At 35.2% G+C, this 19,037-nt stretch overlaps 1 protein-coding gene across 1 annotated transcript in view; it reads left to right on the forward strand.

The window, feature by feature from the left end:
- ARHGAP5 (Rho GTPase activating protein 5) overlaps nt 1–19,037 on the forward strand; it is a 77,778-nt gene that overhangs the window by 53,937 nt on the left and 4,804 nt on the right. The window contains exons 4-6 of the mRNA XM_040620820.1: nt 11,507–11,584; nt 14,169–14,300; nt 15,018–15,123. Coding sequence (XP_040476754.1) covers nt 11,507–11,584; nt 14,169–14,300; nt 15,018–15,123 — 316 coding nt within the window. The remainder of the gene's footprint in view (nt 1–11,506; nt 11,585–14,168; nt 14,301–15,017; nt 15,124–19,037) is intronic.

Here is a 19,037-nt window from a genome sequence, read left to right on the forward strand (position 1 = left end):
TTTGCATTATGCTTAGCCCCACTAAGTTATAATATCATAAATACACAAGTTTTGCATTGTAATAGTAATGGATAAAGGTGATACACAACGTGTAAGATGTTCTCTGGTTTTTCTATGGAAAGAGACTATTCTTAAGTGAAAGCTATTTCAGATGCTTCCTTTTTAAGTTAAATTTGAAACATGAAACTGTCATTTTTGTGGTTGACAACCAGATGATGTATACATAGATTTCTTGTTTAATTATGAAATTCCTTCAAGAAAATAAATGTTGTGCAAGTCTGAAGAGACCCTAGCCCTTAATCTTTTTATTCCTCAGGTGAAATAATATACTTTGCTAATATAATAATCAGCTTTTACAGAATATTTACTATTTGTATAATAATTTTAGTATGCTATAAAGTAACTTGTATATTCATGTAATTTTCATACCTGTATGAGTTATATGTACAATTATTATATGTTTTACAGAAGTAGAAACAGGCTCAGAGAAATTAAGTAATAGATATGAGGTCACACAGTTGGATTCTAGCTCCACTTTACATTACTGCTTACAGGTGACTTTTGATGATCAGAGTTGTTTTGTTGTTAAGGAAAGGAATTGTCTCTTTCATTATAGCAAGAAGAAAAGTACAGATAAATCCATAAGAAGTAGAATGAAAAATCACTTGTGATTTTATTATGATCAAGAGTTAAGGTTTTCTTTTTCTATATATTTTTACCATAGGTAATACACCTTTAAACATACATAGCTTTTTCAAAAAGGGATAATTAAACATGGTTTTGTAATAATTTTAGTACATGAGCAACATCATTCCATGCAATAAGATAGTTGTCTTTGGAATTACATTTTATGACTTATCTATCATATTCTAACACCATTATAGTCGTGGTTTATTCAGATATCCTGTATTTCTGAACATAAGCCTCCAAACATTCAATACTGGCAGTTGTACATTTCTGTATGCTTATATTTTTATTTTTTTCAGAAAAGTGTTTAGACATGAATTTTCCAGGCCCAGCCCAAAATGGTAGAAAGTATGCACCGTGAAGCAGAAAGGCATATGTTGAATGTAACAAACTAATTACTCTAGCTTGTTCAATGTGTGACCCTGAGAAAGTTACTTCACTTTTCAAAGCTTGTTTCTTTATTCTTAACATATGGCCTCTCATCAGTTATTTTGAACATGGGGTGAAAATGATATAGGTAATATCTGTTTTTATGAACTTTAGTTTTTAAAAAATTTATAAGTAATCTCTGTGCCCAATGTGGGGCTCAGGCTCCTGAACCTGAGATCAGGAGTCGCGTGCTGTACTGATTGAGCTAGCCAGGCACCCCTACTTTACGAACTTTTAATCATTATAGTAAGGAAAGTAACAAAATGAAAGATTGGAGAGCTGTTGTTTTTTCTCAAATGTTAAAGATTTAGTGGCTGGGAAATATAGTGACATGTTTTAGTTTTATTTTTTTCGAGGTTATATTCATTAGAGAGAGCACAAGCTGGAGGAGGGGCAAACGGAGAGGGAGAAGCAGACTCCCTGCTGAGCGGAGAGCCCGGCTCCCACTGGGGGCTCTGTCTCAGGACCCTGGGATCATGACCTGAGCCGAAGGCAGCCGCTTAACCGACTGAGGCAGCCGCTTAACTGATTGAGCCACCCAGGTGTCCTAGTGATATGTTTTAATTCAGTAAATTTGAGTTGTATCTTTTCCATCTCCCAATGGAATTTTAAGATACTGTTTTTGATTAAGAAAATACTGCAAAAGAGAAAAGAAAATAATGCCTTTAGCTTTATTATTCTTGTAATAGCCTTTGCCTAAAATGTTACTTAACACTGCTAGAAGATTCTTACCCCACTGATATTAGTTCATCCTTTCTTTTTTTTTATTTTCTTTTTTTATTTAAGATTTTATTTACTTATTTTTCAGGGAGCGAGAGAGCACAAGCAGGGGGAGCTGCAGGCAGAAAGGGAAGCAGGCTCCCCGCTGAGCAAGGAGCCCTTGCAGGACTTGATCCCAGGACCCTGGGGTCATGACCTGAGCCCAAGGCAGACGTTTAACTGACTGAGCCACTGAGGCGTCCCAATGTTAGTTCATCCTTATAAGCTTGACATATAGATAGATTTATTTTTTTAGAGCAATTTTAGGTTTATAACAAAATTGAGAGAAAAGTATGTATTCCCATATATTCCTTGCTCCTACATATGAACCCCACCCCCACGCCACATTACCAGCATCACTCACCGAAACACTGAGTTTTTTACCAACCTACATTAATGCATCAAAATCACCCAAAAGTCCCTAGTGTACGTTGGAGTTCACTCTTGGTTTTGTACATTCTGTGGGTTTGGACAAATGTGTAATGATATATCCATCATTATAATAACATACAGAGTATTTTCACTGCCCTGAAAATTCTCTGTGTTCTGCCTACTCATCTCTCCCCCACTATCCCTTCCTCTACCCCAGGCAGCAACTGATCTTTTTATTCTGCATCATTTTGCCTTTCCATGGTGTCATATAGTTGGAATCATAGAGTATGTAGGCTTTCCAGATTGGCTTCTTTCACTTAGTAATATGCATTTTAAGATTCTTCCATGTCTTTTCATGACTTGATAACTTATTTCTTTTTGGCACTTAATAACATTCCATGTCTGGATGTGCTACAGTTTGTTTACCCGTACACCTACTGAAGGACATCTGGGTTGCTTCCAACTTTTGGCAGTTACGAATTAAAATGCTGTGAACATAGTCTGCAGATTGTTGTGTGGATGTAAGTTTTCAACTCCTTTGGGTAAATAATAAGGAGTGCAGTTGCTGGATTGTACGGTGAGAATGTGTGTTCGATTTGTAAGAAACTGCTGAACTGTATTCCAAAGTGTCTACCATTTTGCATTCTCACCAGCAGTGAATGAGAGTTCCTGTTTTTCCACATCCTTGCTAGCAATTGGGTTCGTCAGTGTTACTTTAATAGGTATGTAGTGGTATCTCATTGTTTTAATTTGCAGTTTTCTAAAAGTGACATAGTATGTAGAACATATTTTCATACTCTCTTTGCCATCTGTATATCTTCCTTTATGGTGTCTGTTAAGGTCTTTGGCCTGTTTGTAATGGAGTTGTTTTCTTATTACTGAGTTTTAACCATTCTATGTATATTTTGGATAAGAATCCTTTATCTGATGTCTTTTGTAAATATTTTTTCCCAGTCTGTTACTTGTCTTTTAATTTTCAAAATACTGTTTTTCACAGAACGAAATTTTTAGTTTTAATGAAGTCCAGTTTATCGGTATTTCCTTCATGGATTGTGTCTTCAGTGTTGTATATAAAAAGGCATCACCATACCCAAAGTTATCTAGGTTTTCTACTGCTGTCTTCTAGGCATTTTATAGTTCTGTGTTTTATATTTAAGTCACTTAATTTTTGCATTTATATTCCATTTTGAGTTCATTTTTGTCAAGGGTGTAAGGTTTGTATCTAGATTTTTTTTTTTTAATGCAGATACACAGCTTTTCTTGCATGATTTGTTGAAAGATTATCTTTGTTGTATTTATTGCCTTTGCTCCTTGGTTAAAGACTAGTTGACTTGATAGGCGTCTGTTACTAGGTTCTCTATTCTCTTCCCTTGATCTGTTTCCCTATGTTTTCCTCAATACCACATTGTCTTGTTTACTGTAGCTCTATAGTAAGTCTTAAAGTTGGGTAGTGTCAGTCTTCCAACTTTGTTCTTCTCTCCAAATATTGTATTTGTTTTGAGTCTTGGCCTCTCTGTATAAAATTTAGAATCAATTTGTTGGTATTTGTAATAAAATCTGAGAATTTGATTGGATTGCATTGAATCTGTAAATCAAGCTGGGAAGAACTGACATGTTGACAATATTGTGTCTTCCTATCTATGAACACGGAATTGCTCTCGCTTAGTCCTTTAAGTTTTATTCATCAGTTTTGTGGTTTTCTTTGTACAGATCTTATACATGTTTGTTGAATTTATACTTAAGTATTTCATTTTGGGGAGTGCTAATGTAAATGGTGTTATGTTTTTAATTTCAAATTACACTTGTTCATTGGTATATAAGGAAAGTAACTGACTTTCATATGTTAACCTTATATCCTGCAACGTTGCTATAATCACTTATTCCAGATTTTTTGCCTATTGATTTTCTACAGAGTTGATCGGGTCATTTGTTAAAAAGTTTTTCTTCTCAGTCTTTATGCTTTTGATTTTCTTTTCTTGCTTTATTGCTTTGGCAAGGATTACCAGTATACTGTCGAAAGGGATGGTGAGAGGGGAACATCCTTGCCTTGTACCTGATTTTAATGAGAAAGTGTCAAGCTTCTTACTGTTAAGTATGATGTTTGCTGTAGGTTTTGTTTTTTTTTTAATAGATAGTCTTTATCATATTAAGGAAGTTCCCCTCTATTCCTAGTTTGCTGAGAGTTTTTATCATAAATGAGTCTTGGATTTTGTCAGATGCTTTTTCTGCATATTGGTAGGATTGTGTGATTTTTCCTTTTTAGTCTAATGATTTAATGGTTTAATTGGTTTTTGAATATTGGACCAGCTTTGCATTCCTGGGATAAATCCCACTTGGTTGTAGTATATCATCTTTTATACATTTTTTAACTCAATTTGCTAATACTTTGTTTAGGATTTTTCTATCTGTGTTCATGAGTGATACTGGTCTGCACTTTTATTTTCTTATAATATCTTTGTCTGGATTCATAAGCTTTTACCATATGAAAAATCACACTGCACTCAGCTTGAGATTGATAGACATTTTACTTCGGCTATTGTTTTAAGACTCAAAATAACTGGCCTGTTGAACTACGTACTGCTTCATATCGGGGACAGTATATTTTATGTCTTCTATCACATGCATAGTCTAATACAAACACATAGTAGGTGTTGTATTAAGTAATATAAATTCGTGTTCAAATCAAAACACATCATTGTAGGTCTCCACATGTTCATATCTTTTCTGCATTTATGAAGTACACTTTTAATTAGTTTCAGCGAGATATAGCTGCCTCATTTAGTGCTCATCTCATTTATGCATATTCTGTTACACATTTTGTTTTAGGCTTGGGACATCACATCTAAGAGAATGACTCCCAGATCTTTTTCTCACATCCCAGTGTTTTCCTGTATTCCTGAGTGCCTATTGAACTTTTCTATTTGGATGTGACATCTTGGGATTTAAGATTAAAATTCAGTTCATTTTCCCCCAAGCCACTTCTTCTCTTGATTTCCTTTTTTCTGATGGTGCCAGTTCATTTTTCCTAGTTACCTCGGCAGTTATTTCATTAATTTGACTCCTCTTTCACCCTTTGTGCCCACACACCATTAATTGCTAAGCCTTGCCCTTTCTTAGTAGTATTTTTCTGTTTGCCAGTGTCACTACCATATCATTATCTTTTTTTAATCACATTTACACTGTTACTCCTTCTAATCCAGTTGTCTCCCTACCCCCAAATGTCTTCTGCTTAAAAATATTGAGTACTTAGAAGGAAAAAAAATGAATTCCATAGCCTAGGAATTAAGCCTTTTAAAATCTAACTAATTTTGGCAAGAAACCAAATGCAAAAAATACGCTTAATTGAAAAGAAGATTATCTCTTGGAGCCAAGAGCATCTGTCCCCAGTGGACTAGAATCCAGGTAGTAGTATCATCTGTTTTTCTTTGTCCCTTTCTCTCTCTTACCTTGTCTGTTTACACATCCTGTATCTTTATGTCTTAGTTTGAATTACATGCTGAGCCCAGCCAGGTGTTTTTGAATCCCCAATTCCAAATTCTCAGGGAGAGAGACTGATGAGTACAACGTAGTATACTGTACTGACTAGTTTGTTGATTTAGCATTTCCAAATAATCAAATTATTTAATTTTTTAAATAACTGATTAGTGTAGCATGTTTTGTCTAAATGCATATTGCATTGTGCAGTTTTTTTGAAATATGATTTTGCCTTAATACTACTATTTACCCATACACCTCCCCCTGTGGTTTTTACATTTCTATCAAGCAATAAGAATGTATTTTTAGGATAAATTTCTTCCTTCCTTCCTTCCTTCCTCCCTTCCTTCCTCCCTCCCTCCCTCCCTCCCTCCCTTCCTTCCTTCCTCCCTTCCTTCCTTCCTTCCTTCCTTTATTTATTTTAGAGAGAAAGAGTGTGTGTAAGTGGAGGGAGGGGCAGAGGGAGAGAGAGAATCTCAAGTAAACTCTGTGCTGAGCGTGGAGCCCGCAGCAGGGCTTGATCTCATGACCTGAGCCGAAACCAAGAGTCCGCTCTTTTTTCTTTTTTTTTTTTTAAGATTTTATTTATTTATTTGACAGAGATAGAGACAGCCAGCCAGAGAGGGAACACAAGCAGGGGGAGTGGGAGAGGAAGAAGCAGGCTCATAGCAGAAGAGCCTGATGTGGGGCTCGATCCCATAATGCCAGGATCACACCCTGAGCCAAAGACAGACGCCCAACCGCTGTGCCACCCAGGCGCCCCCCAAGAGTCCACTCTTAACCAACTGAGCCACCTAGGCACCCCAACAATGCATGTTTAATTGTATAACATCTACCTTGAATATGTTTTTTTTTTTTTAAAGATTTATTTATTTATTTATTAGACAGAGAGAGACAGCCAGTGAGAGAGGGAACACAAGCAGGGGGAGTGGGAGAGGAAAAAGCAGGCTCCTAGTGGAGAAGCCTGATGTGGAGCTCGATCCCGGAACGCCAGGATCACGCCCTGAGCCGAAGGCAGACGCTTAACGACTGAGCCACCCAGGCGCCCCTTTGAATATGTTTATATACTACCAATTCTTGATTTTTTTCCCCACATGAGCTTCTGCATTTTTTTTTTGAGGTAAAAATCACATAACATATAACTTAACCACTTTAAAGTGTACAATTCAGTAGCGTTTAATATATTCACAATGTTGTGTAAATATCACCTCTAATTAATTCCAAAATATTTCATCACTCCAAAGGAGATCCTGTACCCATGAAGCATGCAGTCACTCCTCATATACCACATTTTGTTTGTCCATTCATCCAATGGTGGCTATATGGGTTATTTATATTTTGTGTCTCTTGTAAATAATGCTTTTATGAAGATTTCTATACAAGTATTTCTTCAAAAAGCTCCTGGCATGGAGCCCAGTGCGGGTCTGGATCTCACAACCCTGAGGTCGTGACAGCCCAGATCAAAAGCTGGACCCTCGACCTACTGAGCTACCCAGGCACCCCTTGGCCATTATTTCTTCAAATATTTTCCTTTCCATCTAGGAAAGCCCTTGTGCATATGTTGCTAAACTTGATGATGTCCCAGAAATCTCTTAGGCTTTGTTCATTTTTCTTTCTTCTCTCAAACTAGACATTGTCAACTAACCAGTCTTTAAGTTCACTGATTATTTCCCCTACCTGCTGATAAAATCTGTTCTTAAACCTCTCTAGTGAATTTTTTTTTTGATTGATTGTTTGATTTGAGAGAGCACACATGTGAATGGGGGGAGGGACAATGGAGAGAATCTTCAAGCAGACTCCTTGCTGAGCATGGAGCCTGACTCGGGGCACAGTGCCATGATCCATGAAATCATGACCTGAGCCACAACCAAGAGTTAGGTGCTCAACTGACTGAGTCACCCAGGTGCCCCTCTGTAGTGAATTTCTCATTTTCTTTATTCTAATTTTGAAATCCAGAATTTCTCTTTAGTTCCTTTTGTAATTTTTATCTATTTATTGATACTCACTATTTGTTGTGATTGTTCTCCGGGTTCCTTTCAGTTCTTTGTTAATGCATTTTTTAAAACAGTTGGTTTAAAGTTTTTGTGTAGTGCAAAAGACTGGGTTTCCTCATGGTCAGTTTCTGTTTATTTCCCTTGTTTCTTGAATGTACCATATTGTCTTGTTTCTTTCTATGTCTCTTAATATGTTGTTGAAAACATATTTTGGGGTTTTGAATATTGTGGTATGTCCGGAAATCCGATTCTCCTCCTCAGCGGGGTTTCTGTTGTTGTTTATTGGCTACGTTTGCTAGTTTGGTGACTTTCCTAAACTACTATTGTAAAGTGTCATTTGTGGCCACTGAAGTCTGTATTCCATTAGCTTATTGGTTAGCTAGTGTTTTGACAGTTTGTTTAAATGCCTGAAGTCATTGGAAAAAATCCTTTCCAAGTCTGCAGATTGTACTGGGGCACTCTTTCAACACTGACCCAAGGCCTTCACTTCCAGCTTGAGCAGAGCCTGTGTTCAGCCTAGCGACGAAAGTTTGGAATCTTGTCAGGCATTTTCTGAGGATGTATTGAGCCCTGGGCAAGCGTGTGGGCTTCTTGATTCCCCAGTATATGTAGGAGCTTTTTAAAAGCCATAATCTGCCACTGTCTCCCTTGCCAACATCTTCCATCATAGACTTTCCCTCCCATTGCTTGTCCTGACTGTTGTCCCTTGCTCCAAATTGCTACAGCCAATACTTGTGCCTTTAAATGCCAGTGAAGCCACCTCAGCCCTTGGGACACTTCAAGTTGAGTGAAACACAAGCAGGCCCTTGTGTTGTTCCATCTGGAAGACAGATGAAAACCCATCACCACAATTCTTTGCGAATAAGATCTGTATTGCTCCCTCTGGCACTTGCGACCTTTGCCCAGAGCACAGGCTACATTATTATGGTTGTTGCCAATCTGAAGTGTAGGGGTATGGTAGATGGACAATTAAAAGCTGCTTTCTTCACCAAGCCTTCTGGTGTTTGTGATTTTCTTTTCTTTTCTTTTTTAACTAGATTTCAGAGTTCTGCAAAAATGGATTCTGACACTTTTTGACAGCTCATTAGTTGCTTTTCTGGGGGAACCAGGCTCTGAAATTTCCATCTCCATCTCTTACTAATGCCATTCCCCATGGACATATTTTTCTAATTTATGGGTTATCTATACACCTTACTTTGTAAGCTATTTTACGATTTAGGATTATTTCAGCATGAAGGTATACAGAAACAGTCTGTGAAACTCTTGTTTTATATCCGTATTAGCAATTCAGATAGACCATTTTCAGATACCTAGAACTTTGTACAGCACAAGGGTTAGGTACTTTTCTAATAAAAGAAAAAAAGGGGATACTTGGTTAAAAGTTATCATTCTAAATTTCTAAATTTTTATGTTTAGTTTTGGAATTTTGGAATAGATTTCTAATGCTTTTATTGTTTGGAGGCCCATGAATAGATACTTTGGGTGATTTAAGTCCAAGTGAAACTTCGATAATTTACATCTAGATAAGTGAGTTGGGGATGTTTTCTGTTTGTTTATTTATTTTACATCATTTAGTTATTAGTGAATGGAAGGCAAGATTTTTAGCATGTATGATTGTGTACCTTAAAATTTTCATTTACTGAGAAATATTAAATGCTTATCACTGTGTCAGTGGTTGTCAGCCTCAGCATTATTGACATTTGGGCCATTTAATTTTTTATGAGAGGGGCGGTCTAGGATATAATTTAATTTAGGTGCATCGCATTTAGTGTTCATGCTTTTTAAACCCCTTTAATTCAAAAGAATTTTTGAAACTATCGTCAGACTTTTAACCACTAGTTTTAGTCTTCATTGATTTTTTTAAATCTCTGTTATTTCTCCTGTGGTTATTGGTTGACATTTCACTATACAAATGAACTCCTCTTTCTTCCTCAATTTGAGTTTGTGTAATGTTTCCTCATTATTAGATTTGATTTATGCTTTTTTGTTAGAAATACTACCAGGGTGATAGATCTTTTTAAGTACATCATATCTGTTGAGACAAAATGTCAGTTTGTCCCAATATAGGTGATATTAATTTTGATTATTTGGTGCTGTATCAACCAGACTTCATCACTGAAGTTAAAACTTTATTAACTTTTTATTTATTTATATTGATACGGATTCATTTGTTCTTACTGTATATAGTCCGTGAGTTCTAATCCATTAATGTTTTTATATATTTTGATATTCAGATCATTGTAGCTTAGGCTCCTTCATGGCTTCTGTGTCTTTTTAAGATATGCCCCCATAATTCCTTAAGTACTTTTTCAGTGTTCTGGTACAAGATGTACCAGGCTTGGGTTATACTTTTCCTGATTCAACTTTGAATCAGCCTTTCTCCAGATTGCTCTGGTTTTGTTTTGGTAGAGAATGTTATTTAGAAACCAGTATTGGGGCTACTTATGGACCATCTTAGCAGAAAAAGCTAGGAAAGCTAAGAAATATATGTATGTCTGTATCTGTGCTTATTTCTGTGGCAGTCTATTAAAAGTCATGAATTTTTGCTGTTAACTTTATTTCAACCTAATGCCACAAAGTACATTTAATTCTAGTCCCCCTTTTGTTATTAGTAACTTCCTTCTCCACCACTGAGAATCCTTGCTCCTTTTATTCTCTGCATATTTACTAATTTGCTCAAGTCTGGAATGTGCAAAAAGTATACATTACACTCTAGATTTGAAACCTAAGTAGAGTTCAGTAAGTGCTCGCAGTTTTTTGTTTTTTTTTTTTAATTTTTAAGGTCCAATTACATAGAGTGAAGTGCACCAAACTTAAGGATACACTTAGATTGAGTTGAGACAAATGCATACCCCTGTTTCATCCACCTACCTGTCAAGAAACAGAACATTTTCATCATCATCCTTTATGTCTCTTCCCAATTAGTTTTCCAACCACCCAAGATAACCTCTTCTGATTCCCCCCATCCCCCACTTACAGGTAAGTATTACCTGTTTTAGAACTTGATAGAGGTGGAATCATACAAAATAAATTCTTGTGTATGGTTTCTTTCATTCATTACAGAATAATTCATGTTTACTATGTCAGTAAAATTTTATAACATTTAAAAACACAACTTTAGCCCATGAAACTTTTGTCATTGGATTTTTGCTCCCTTTTATGTTCATGGAGTTCTGAATATTAACTTTTTTCCTCCAGCATGAGAAACACTTCGTTCTTTCCTATTGTTACGTATTCTTTGTAAAGACTAAAGTAATTCTAATAACTAGGTGGAAAAGTAGAAGGAATTAATAATACATTATCCCACAGGAAAGCTGTGACATTGGTCAAGGAATGTTTGAAATAATCTTTTTCATTGATTGCTTCTTTTGGGGTTTTTTGTTGTTGTTACTCCTGTGATCATAAGAGTACAATGCCTTATCAAATTGAATTCTTTTAGAAGTGCTTTGAGGAACTTCCTATTGAACGTAGAGAACAGCTATTGACTTTTGGCCAATGACATATAAATGTTAGATCTTTTGTTATTGTCTACAGGTCCCTGAGGCTTTTCTTCTTTCCTTCCCTCCCCTCCCCTCCCTACCCCTCCTCCAGTATAATTTCTTCATGTTGTTTAGACTCTCTAATTTCTATTGATTTATCTTCAAGTTCACTCATTCATTACTCTCTCATCTCCATTCTGGTTCTGTTATTTCTTAGTTCTAAAATTTTCAGTTCTTATTGTATCTCTGGATTTTTAAGCTTAAGTATATTTTTTGTTGTAGATAAATATGTATATTTCTTTTTTCTTTTAGGATTATGTACTGAAGGACTCTACCGTGTTAGTGGGAACAAAACTGATCAAGACAATATTCAAAAGCAGTTTGATCAGGGTATGGTATATAAAATAAAATAATTTTTAAGGTATTTTCCTTATTGAAATTTCATGGTGGGAAGATTGATATTCTAAGGATATGGGATTTTGAGGGGAAAGAGTTTTGAAACAGAAGTATGTGATAGAATAAATATCACAGTCAGGAAATAGAAGAGCTATAAATCCATTACCAGAATTAGAAAAGCAATAAATTGACTTATGACATACCAGCATCTTTTTGTATATCAGAGATAGTACTTATTTAAGATGCAATTGAAAATTTTTTTCATGCTATAGGGCCAACTAACCATTAGGAATAAAAGCAAAACAACTCCCTACTCAAAATAAATTCTATAAGAAATCAAAGTTTTAAGTATGAAAAATGAAAACTGTGAGCATTATGGAGAAAAAGGAGTGAATATTTTTATAATCTTAGAGTAGGGAAAGGCCTAAATTTGATAGGAATCCTAGAAAGCACAGACAAGATAATAAATTGGACTACCTAAAAATGCAAAAATTCTTTGTGAGGTAGTGGGTAAAACAATATCAGGAGATGAACTATAAACTTGAGGAAGGTGTGCAATACTATGTAGGCTAGATTAAGCCGTTCACATCAGAAGAAAGTGACCAGCCACGTTTATGAAAATATGCTCGGTCTCTATGATTTGTAGCTACAAAAATTAAAGCAAAAAGATTTGGTTTTGATTTATTATAAATGAAAAAGATTGTTGATAGAGCATAGACAAGCAGGTATGTTGCCTTTTGAGAGGCAATTCATGTTGATCTATTAAAATTCAGGTCTTTTGGGGCACCTGGGTGGTGCAGTCGTTAAGCGTCTGCCTTTGGCTCAGGGTGTGATCCCGGTGTTCTGGGACCGAGCCCCACATCGGGCTCCTCCACTGGGAGCCTGCTTCTTCCTCTCCCACTCCCCCTGCTTGTGTTCCCTCTCTCGCTGGCTGTCTCTGTTAAATAAATAAATAAAATCTTCGAAAAAAAAAAAAAATTCAGGTCTCTTTGCTAGAGAAATTCCATTTATAAATACTTATGTTACAAAAGTCTTAGTGTAAGCTTACCAAGATAAACTTGAAAGGGTATTCACTGCAGCATTGTCTGAAATTTTTTAAAAAGGAGGTGAGGGGTTAACCCACTGTGCTTATTATAAGTAGAATACTAGATACCCATGTAAAATAACGTAGATTTGTGTGTGTTAAAATGGTAAAACGTCAGTTTTTGAGTAGTGTGTGTGTTTGCCTTGCTTTAAAAGTATATCATATATATAGTACTTAATTTTTAAAAACTATTTTGTTGGATAAACTGGACTTTATAATATCAAATTTGTGCATTTTCACTTACAATAATGAAGGAACGGGTAGTGGTCAATACTAGGGCCTCTTGAATTAGATTTCCTGGTTTTGTTTTCTGGTTCTGCCACTTAATACTGTCTTTTTGCTGTAGGGAAGTTAATTTTTCTAAATCCTAACTTTTTCTTATTTACAGTGGGGAGTGATTAGAGGAACTATGATGAATAATGAGATAATGAGGAGTTTTCTGTACGACCATATTAAATATTCTTCAGGTAGCTATTGTTAAAAGGAATGTAGGCTAAGAAAATAAGCTTTAGTGTATAAAAGTGTTTATCATAGTATCTTTAATGTTTTTAAATGAAATCCAGATGTTCAGTAATAAAATGTTATGTAAATTGTTAAATCTGGGGGAATGTTTTGTGATCATTAAAACTATTTAGGGCAGAAGATTAATAATGGGTTAAGGATATATGTAGGTTCTTAGTACTAGTGTTTCAAATTTTCAGTTATATTACAGTTAAATGTTATCTAGAACACACAGAAAAGTTTTTAAAAGTTGCTTGTGAAATTTTAATCTTAGGTAGTGCCTTAAAAATGAAACCCAGTGTAAAATGTATTTATGATTTGTCTGGTTGTTTTGTTTATTTTTTTAATGAATAGAAAAGGGCTGAAAGGAAATATCCTAAAATAAAGTATAAACAGTGATTGTCTCTAGGTGACAGAGGTAATTTTTTTCTCTTGTTGCTCTGTGTTTGTACATTTTCCATCATTAAGTATCCATCGTACTTATGAAAGGAAAATATTCTTTTAATAGCAAATTAACCTCATGATACACCTTTAGTATGTTCCATGTTTGTTTAAGTCAGAATTTCACTGATACGTGTTGAAATTAAAGTATTTCATATAAAAAATTAAGCATAAACTAGAACGTATAAACTTGGATTTACGTGCTTAATTCCTGTCTCTTGTCTGTTTTCTTATGGCCTTTTTAAATAGCTTATGTAAACAAAATATTTTAAAAGGTAGATGTTAGTGAAAGCTAATGTTCTTCAACATACTAATAAGCCTAACAGCATTTTTCGTTGTAATAGAAGATGCTACTTACTTGGTTCTCTCTTCCCTTATGTCACACAAACTTATATTAAAACAGTGGGTGAAGGATGAATTAGCCTGTAAAGAAACATGGCTGATGAGAAGATTCTAAAGTCTTTGGATCTACAAGTACCTGTTTTGCTTACTTCTCTTATAATAAATTAAAATTTTATTTTATAAATTTAAATTTAAATTTTTGTCTTGTAGATCATAATATCAGTCTAGTATCAATGGAAGTAACAGTAAATGCTGTGGCTGGAGCTCTTAAAGCTTTCTTTGCAGATCTGCCAGACCCTTTAATTCCATATTCTCTTCATCCAGAGTTACTGGAAGCAGCAAGTAAGTTATAAGCCTCCTTTTTTGGAGAGGGATGGTGATGGTGGGTTTTATATATTGATTGCTGTGTGTTAAAATCAGTCATGCACTAGAACATGTACCTAATAAAAATTTAGCTTATAAGACTCTTTCTTAACAATTTTCCTCCAGGTAAACAGAATCTGGGGGGTGTTCTCGGGAATATTTAATTTTAGCCTCTCTCTCAAGTGACTCAGTGCTTCTAGAAGTTTGAAGATCATTGTACTAGAAATTTGAGATTTGCAATTTTTATTCAAACTCAGGGGCTTTTTAAGAAAATTAAATGAATTCTTCAAATGAATGTATCTGTAATGTGTTTCAGTAAAATATTAACCTGTGTATGGTGTGTACACATGTGTATTTAAATTAAAGTCAAATTAACTTTGGACTTGAGTCTTCAGTCATTTTTTGAAAAAGTAAGGTGAGAAAATAGGTACCTGCTCAGTATTAACCATTTACTGTTTTACTGTCTCCAAGTCACTTAGACCTTCTCTGATTAGCTTTATTTGCAGAAAGTCTGTTGTACTAGATGATAATGTATTTAGCAGGTTCTTTAGAATATTTTGTTTTTGTTTGCCTCCTATCCTAATGTGCTTCAAAGAGATTGTTCATTGTCTTTTACAACAAGCAAAGAAGGAAGCTTTATTAAATATTTTTAAATGTATGAGTTTCAACAGATTTCTCTCTACTTTAATTTTACAGAAATCCCAGATAAAACAGAACGTCTTCATGCATTGAAAGAAATTGTTAAGAAATTTCATCCTGTAAACTATGATGTATTCAGATACGTAATAACACATCTAAACAGGTATTTTTATTTTTTGTTTTTGCAAATGCACTATAAATTTCAAACTTCAGACTTTTTAAGAGAAAAGGAGGCAGACTAATTTAAACATACAGTTCAATTTTGGTTCTGTTTTTTCTGGATTTTTAAAATAGATTTTTCATCAACTTGTTTAAAGAAAGGTATATGACTGTTTTAGTACGTTTAATGATAATATGAATATTATGATAGGTACTTCTTCCCTGTTTTTTATTACTGTTATTCTTTAACAGTTCTCTTCTATAGAATCTTGAAATTTTAGGTATGAAATGACTCTTAAATAATTAACCAAATCAACCTATTTGAAGTTGAAAAAATTGAGGTTTAAGGAGGGACGTTATATGCTCAGTGTCACATAAGTGACACATCTTATGAGTAGAACCTGAGTCTTTATTAAGACGTTTCATTTGCCTTTTGTATCACACTGTGTTGCTTTTGTATATCTTGCCTGCTTTGTTTGGATATAGCCCACACTGAAATTTTGTCAGAAACTTAAATTCATATTATTACCTACCCTGTTAACCTGAAATGCAGGACATTAGTCCGGTATTAAAAGCCCTTATAGATATGTTAAGCTTCAAGTTTATTCTTTTTTCTAAAATGATACTACTCACAATGCCATTTCTTAAGTGAAAGACGGTATTGTATAATAGCTTAAAGCTCAGACTCTTGAGTCAAACAGTCTTGGTTTTGAAACATTTTTATCAGTTCTTTGACCTTAGGCAAATTACTTACCTTGCTTAAGTCTTCATTTTCTCAACTATGAAAAATGAGAAAAATAACACCTCGCAAAGCTGTTCTTGGGACTAAATAGAATTATTAGTATTTGTGCTAATTTTTCAAGTCTATTCTTCATAATGTTTTCTATTGACACTTTAATGAACTGAAGTTTGGGGTTTGTTTTTTGTTTTTTTTTTTTAACTAATAACATCAATGCTGAAACCCAAGTACATTTCAGTTTGTACCTCTTAAAAGAGAATGGTAACCAATGTTTAAAGTTTATTGTTGGGGCGCCTGGGTGGCACAGCGGTTAAGCGTCTGCCTTCGGCTCAGGGCGTGATCCCGGCGTTATGGGATCGAGCCCCACATCAGGCTCTTCTGCTATGAGCCTGCTTCTTCCTCTCCCACTCCCCCTGCTTGTGTTCCCTCTCTCGCTGGCTGTCTCTATCTCTGCCAAATAAATAAATAAAATCTTAAAAAAAAAAAAATAAAGTTTATTGTTGCACTCAGTGTAGTATAAAATTATATTCACATTTGTAGTAACCATTCTCTGAAATCTCCCTCCTTGAGAAAATACCAGCATACTAGTATTGACATATAATTAGTGAAATATCATCTTTTGAAAATTACCATACAAGTGGTTCTTGAAATGATAACAGGTATGTACATGGTACTATCAGAGACCTTACCCAATATGGAGTGTAAGGATAGTTTGTGAACATATTCTTGTCTGGCCAGATTAAAGTGCTGAAGTAAGAATTGTACTTCATTTAAAAGAATAGGGAAAAAAGACAAAGGGAAAAGCGTGTTCAGAGAATCACAGTGCTAGCCCATAATCCGTATTATTTTAGACACTTCCGTGTTTGGCTTCAGTAATACAGCCACACAACAAAAGTATGTATCATGTGTTGAGGAATAGCTGAGGACTCTGTGATTCCAGTAGAGAGAAGGATAGATAGTAAGAGGTAAGGTCAGAAAGGGAAGAGAGACAGTGTGAGGTCATATAGGACAGTATTTTTTTTTTTTTTTAAGATTTTATTTATTTATTTGACAGACAGCAAGAGAAGGAACACAAGCAGGGGGAGTGGGAGAGGGAGAAGCAGGCTTCCCGCTGAGCTGGGAGCCTGATCCGGGACTCCATCCCAGAACGCTGGGATCATGACCTGAGCCAAAGGCAGACTCTTAACAACTGAGCCACCCAGGCGCCCCCTTATAGGACAGTATTAACACAGAGTGTACGCTTGACTAGCTTTAATCCTCAAAATGTCTGACTGATAAGGAAGTTGCTTCATGGGTGTATGTCACTAAGCTCATTGTTGACTTAACTGACATTTATGGGGATGTGGGGAATGAGACTTTCTCAATGAAAATAGCATTACTTGCCTGTTATTCTTCATGGTAGAGGGACCACTGGAGAGTAGAGCAGAGAAAGAACATCATCAGACTTAAATTTTAAAAGGACTGTAGTGGGACTCTGTAGTGTAGACTGTAATGCCAGATATCTGTATCTGTGTGCCAGATACTCTTACAAATGCTAGAGACCTAGTATGTGAATAAAGCAGTCACTCATTTCATGGAACTCAAATTCTAATATAGAAAATAAATGACGGGGCGCCTGGGTGGCTCAGTTGTTAAACGTCTGCCTTTAGCTCAGGGCGTGATCCCGGAGTTCTGGGATTGAGCCCCACGTCGGGCTCTTCCACTGGGAGTCTGCTTCTTCCTCTCCCACTCCCCCTGCTTGTGTTGCCTCTCTTGCTGTCTGTCTCTCTCTCTGTCAAATAAATAAATAAAATCTTAAAAAAAAAAAAAAAAGAAATGACAAATAAATATATAATGGATGATTGACAGATTGCAAAAACTAATCCATGGACTTACTCTCTTGTTATATTCTCGTTCACCTTATTCTGTGAGTTACTGTGTCAAATCCATTTTTTCTCCTAATTTTACTTTTTGTTCCTCTTCCACTGCTTTAGTTTAGCCATTATCATTTTTCATTTAGGTAACTCTAGTCTCTTTGTAATTAAGCTCTCCATGCCAGTTTTCCTCTTGATCCTCCTTTGATCTTGATGTCAGAATGATCTTTCTATAAATACCTTTTCTGATTGAGTAACATCCTATATCCTGTAGAAAACACTGTTTAAGTGGTCTGGTTCTAACTTCTTTGGTTATACCTTCTTTGAATTTCCCCCAAGCATACATCAGGAAACTGTATTAAACTAGTAACACTTAATCAGAAGTATCAATTTGTGCCTCTCATTATGTCTTAATGTGACTGCCTCGATTCTCAAAATGCAGTCCTCAAGCCAGCAGCAGTAACATCACCTCAGAACTTGTTAGGAATGCAAATTATCAGGTCCCACCCCAGACGTAATTATCAGTCTTAACGATTTAACAAGCCCTCCAGGAGGTTCTGATACACACTGAAGTTAAGAACCACTGTTTTGACTGAATTACACTTCCTTCCTACCATTTTACCAGTTGCCCATCACTCTTCGCTCAAACATCAAACATTACCTCTTAAAAAAAGAAGCCTTCCCTGGCCACCCTCATCTCTTATTTGGTACCTTTCTTTTATAATTTTTGACCCAGCAATCAGACCTGATGCCCATACTCTCATGTCTTTCAACTTTAGGGTTTTTTTCTTTTTTCAGAATCTATACTTGCCTACTGCATAGAAAAACCTGACTGGGCCCACTATATTTTAACAAAAGGTTAATTTTATTCTAAATATTCTAATTTTGTCTCTTAACAAATAGTAGTAAATTTTACCATAGAACACATATTTTTAGGGCACATATTTTACCTCAGATGAGCAATTCATATCGTTTGGAAAAGGAGATTCTTTGGTTTATATTTTAAATATTTTGATGTACAAACTTAATTATGAGATTTTCCCACTACCTTGCATACTGGGCTGTTTCTTTATGTGTGGAATAAGAGGGTCAGATAAAAATACTAAGATTCTTTCCTAATTTAATAATTTTGAGTTATAATTCAAGATTTGCCTTTTATGTTTCTTGTTTATTACAGATAATGGTAGAAGTGCTTGCTCACATATTTAAAGAACTAGATGTAAATCTGTTACTAATGTATGATCATTTGTAAATTATTAAATCCTAAGAATTTTAAGGTGGAATGTGTTTCTGTGAGCTGTTGTCTTTCAAATTAAATTTGTAGCA

The sequence above is a fragment of the Ursus maritimus genome, unplaced genomic scaffold, assembly GCF_017311325.1.
Source record: "Ursus maritimus isolate PB19 unplaced genomic scaffold, ASM1731132v1 scaffold_36, whole genome shotgun sequence".
In the NCBI taxonomy this organism is placed as follows: domain Eukaryota; kingdom Metazoa; phylum Chordata; class Mammalia; order Carnivora; family Ursidae; genus Ursus; species Ursus maritimus.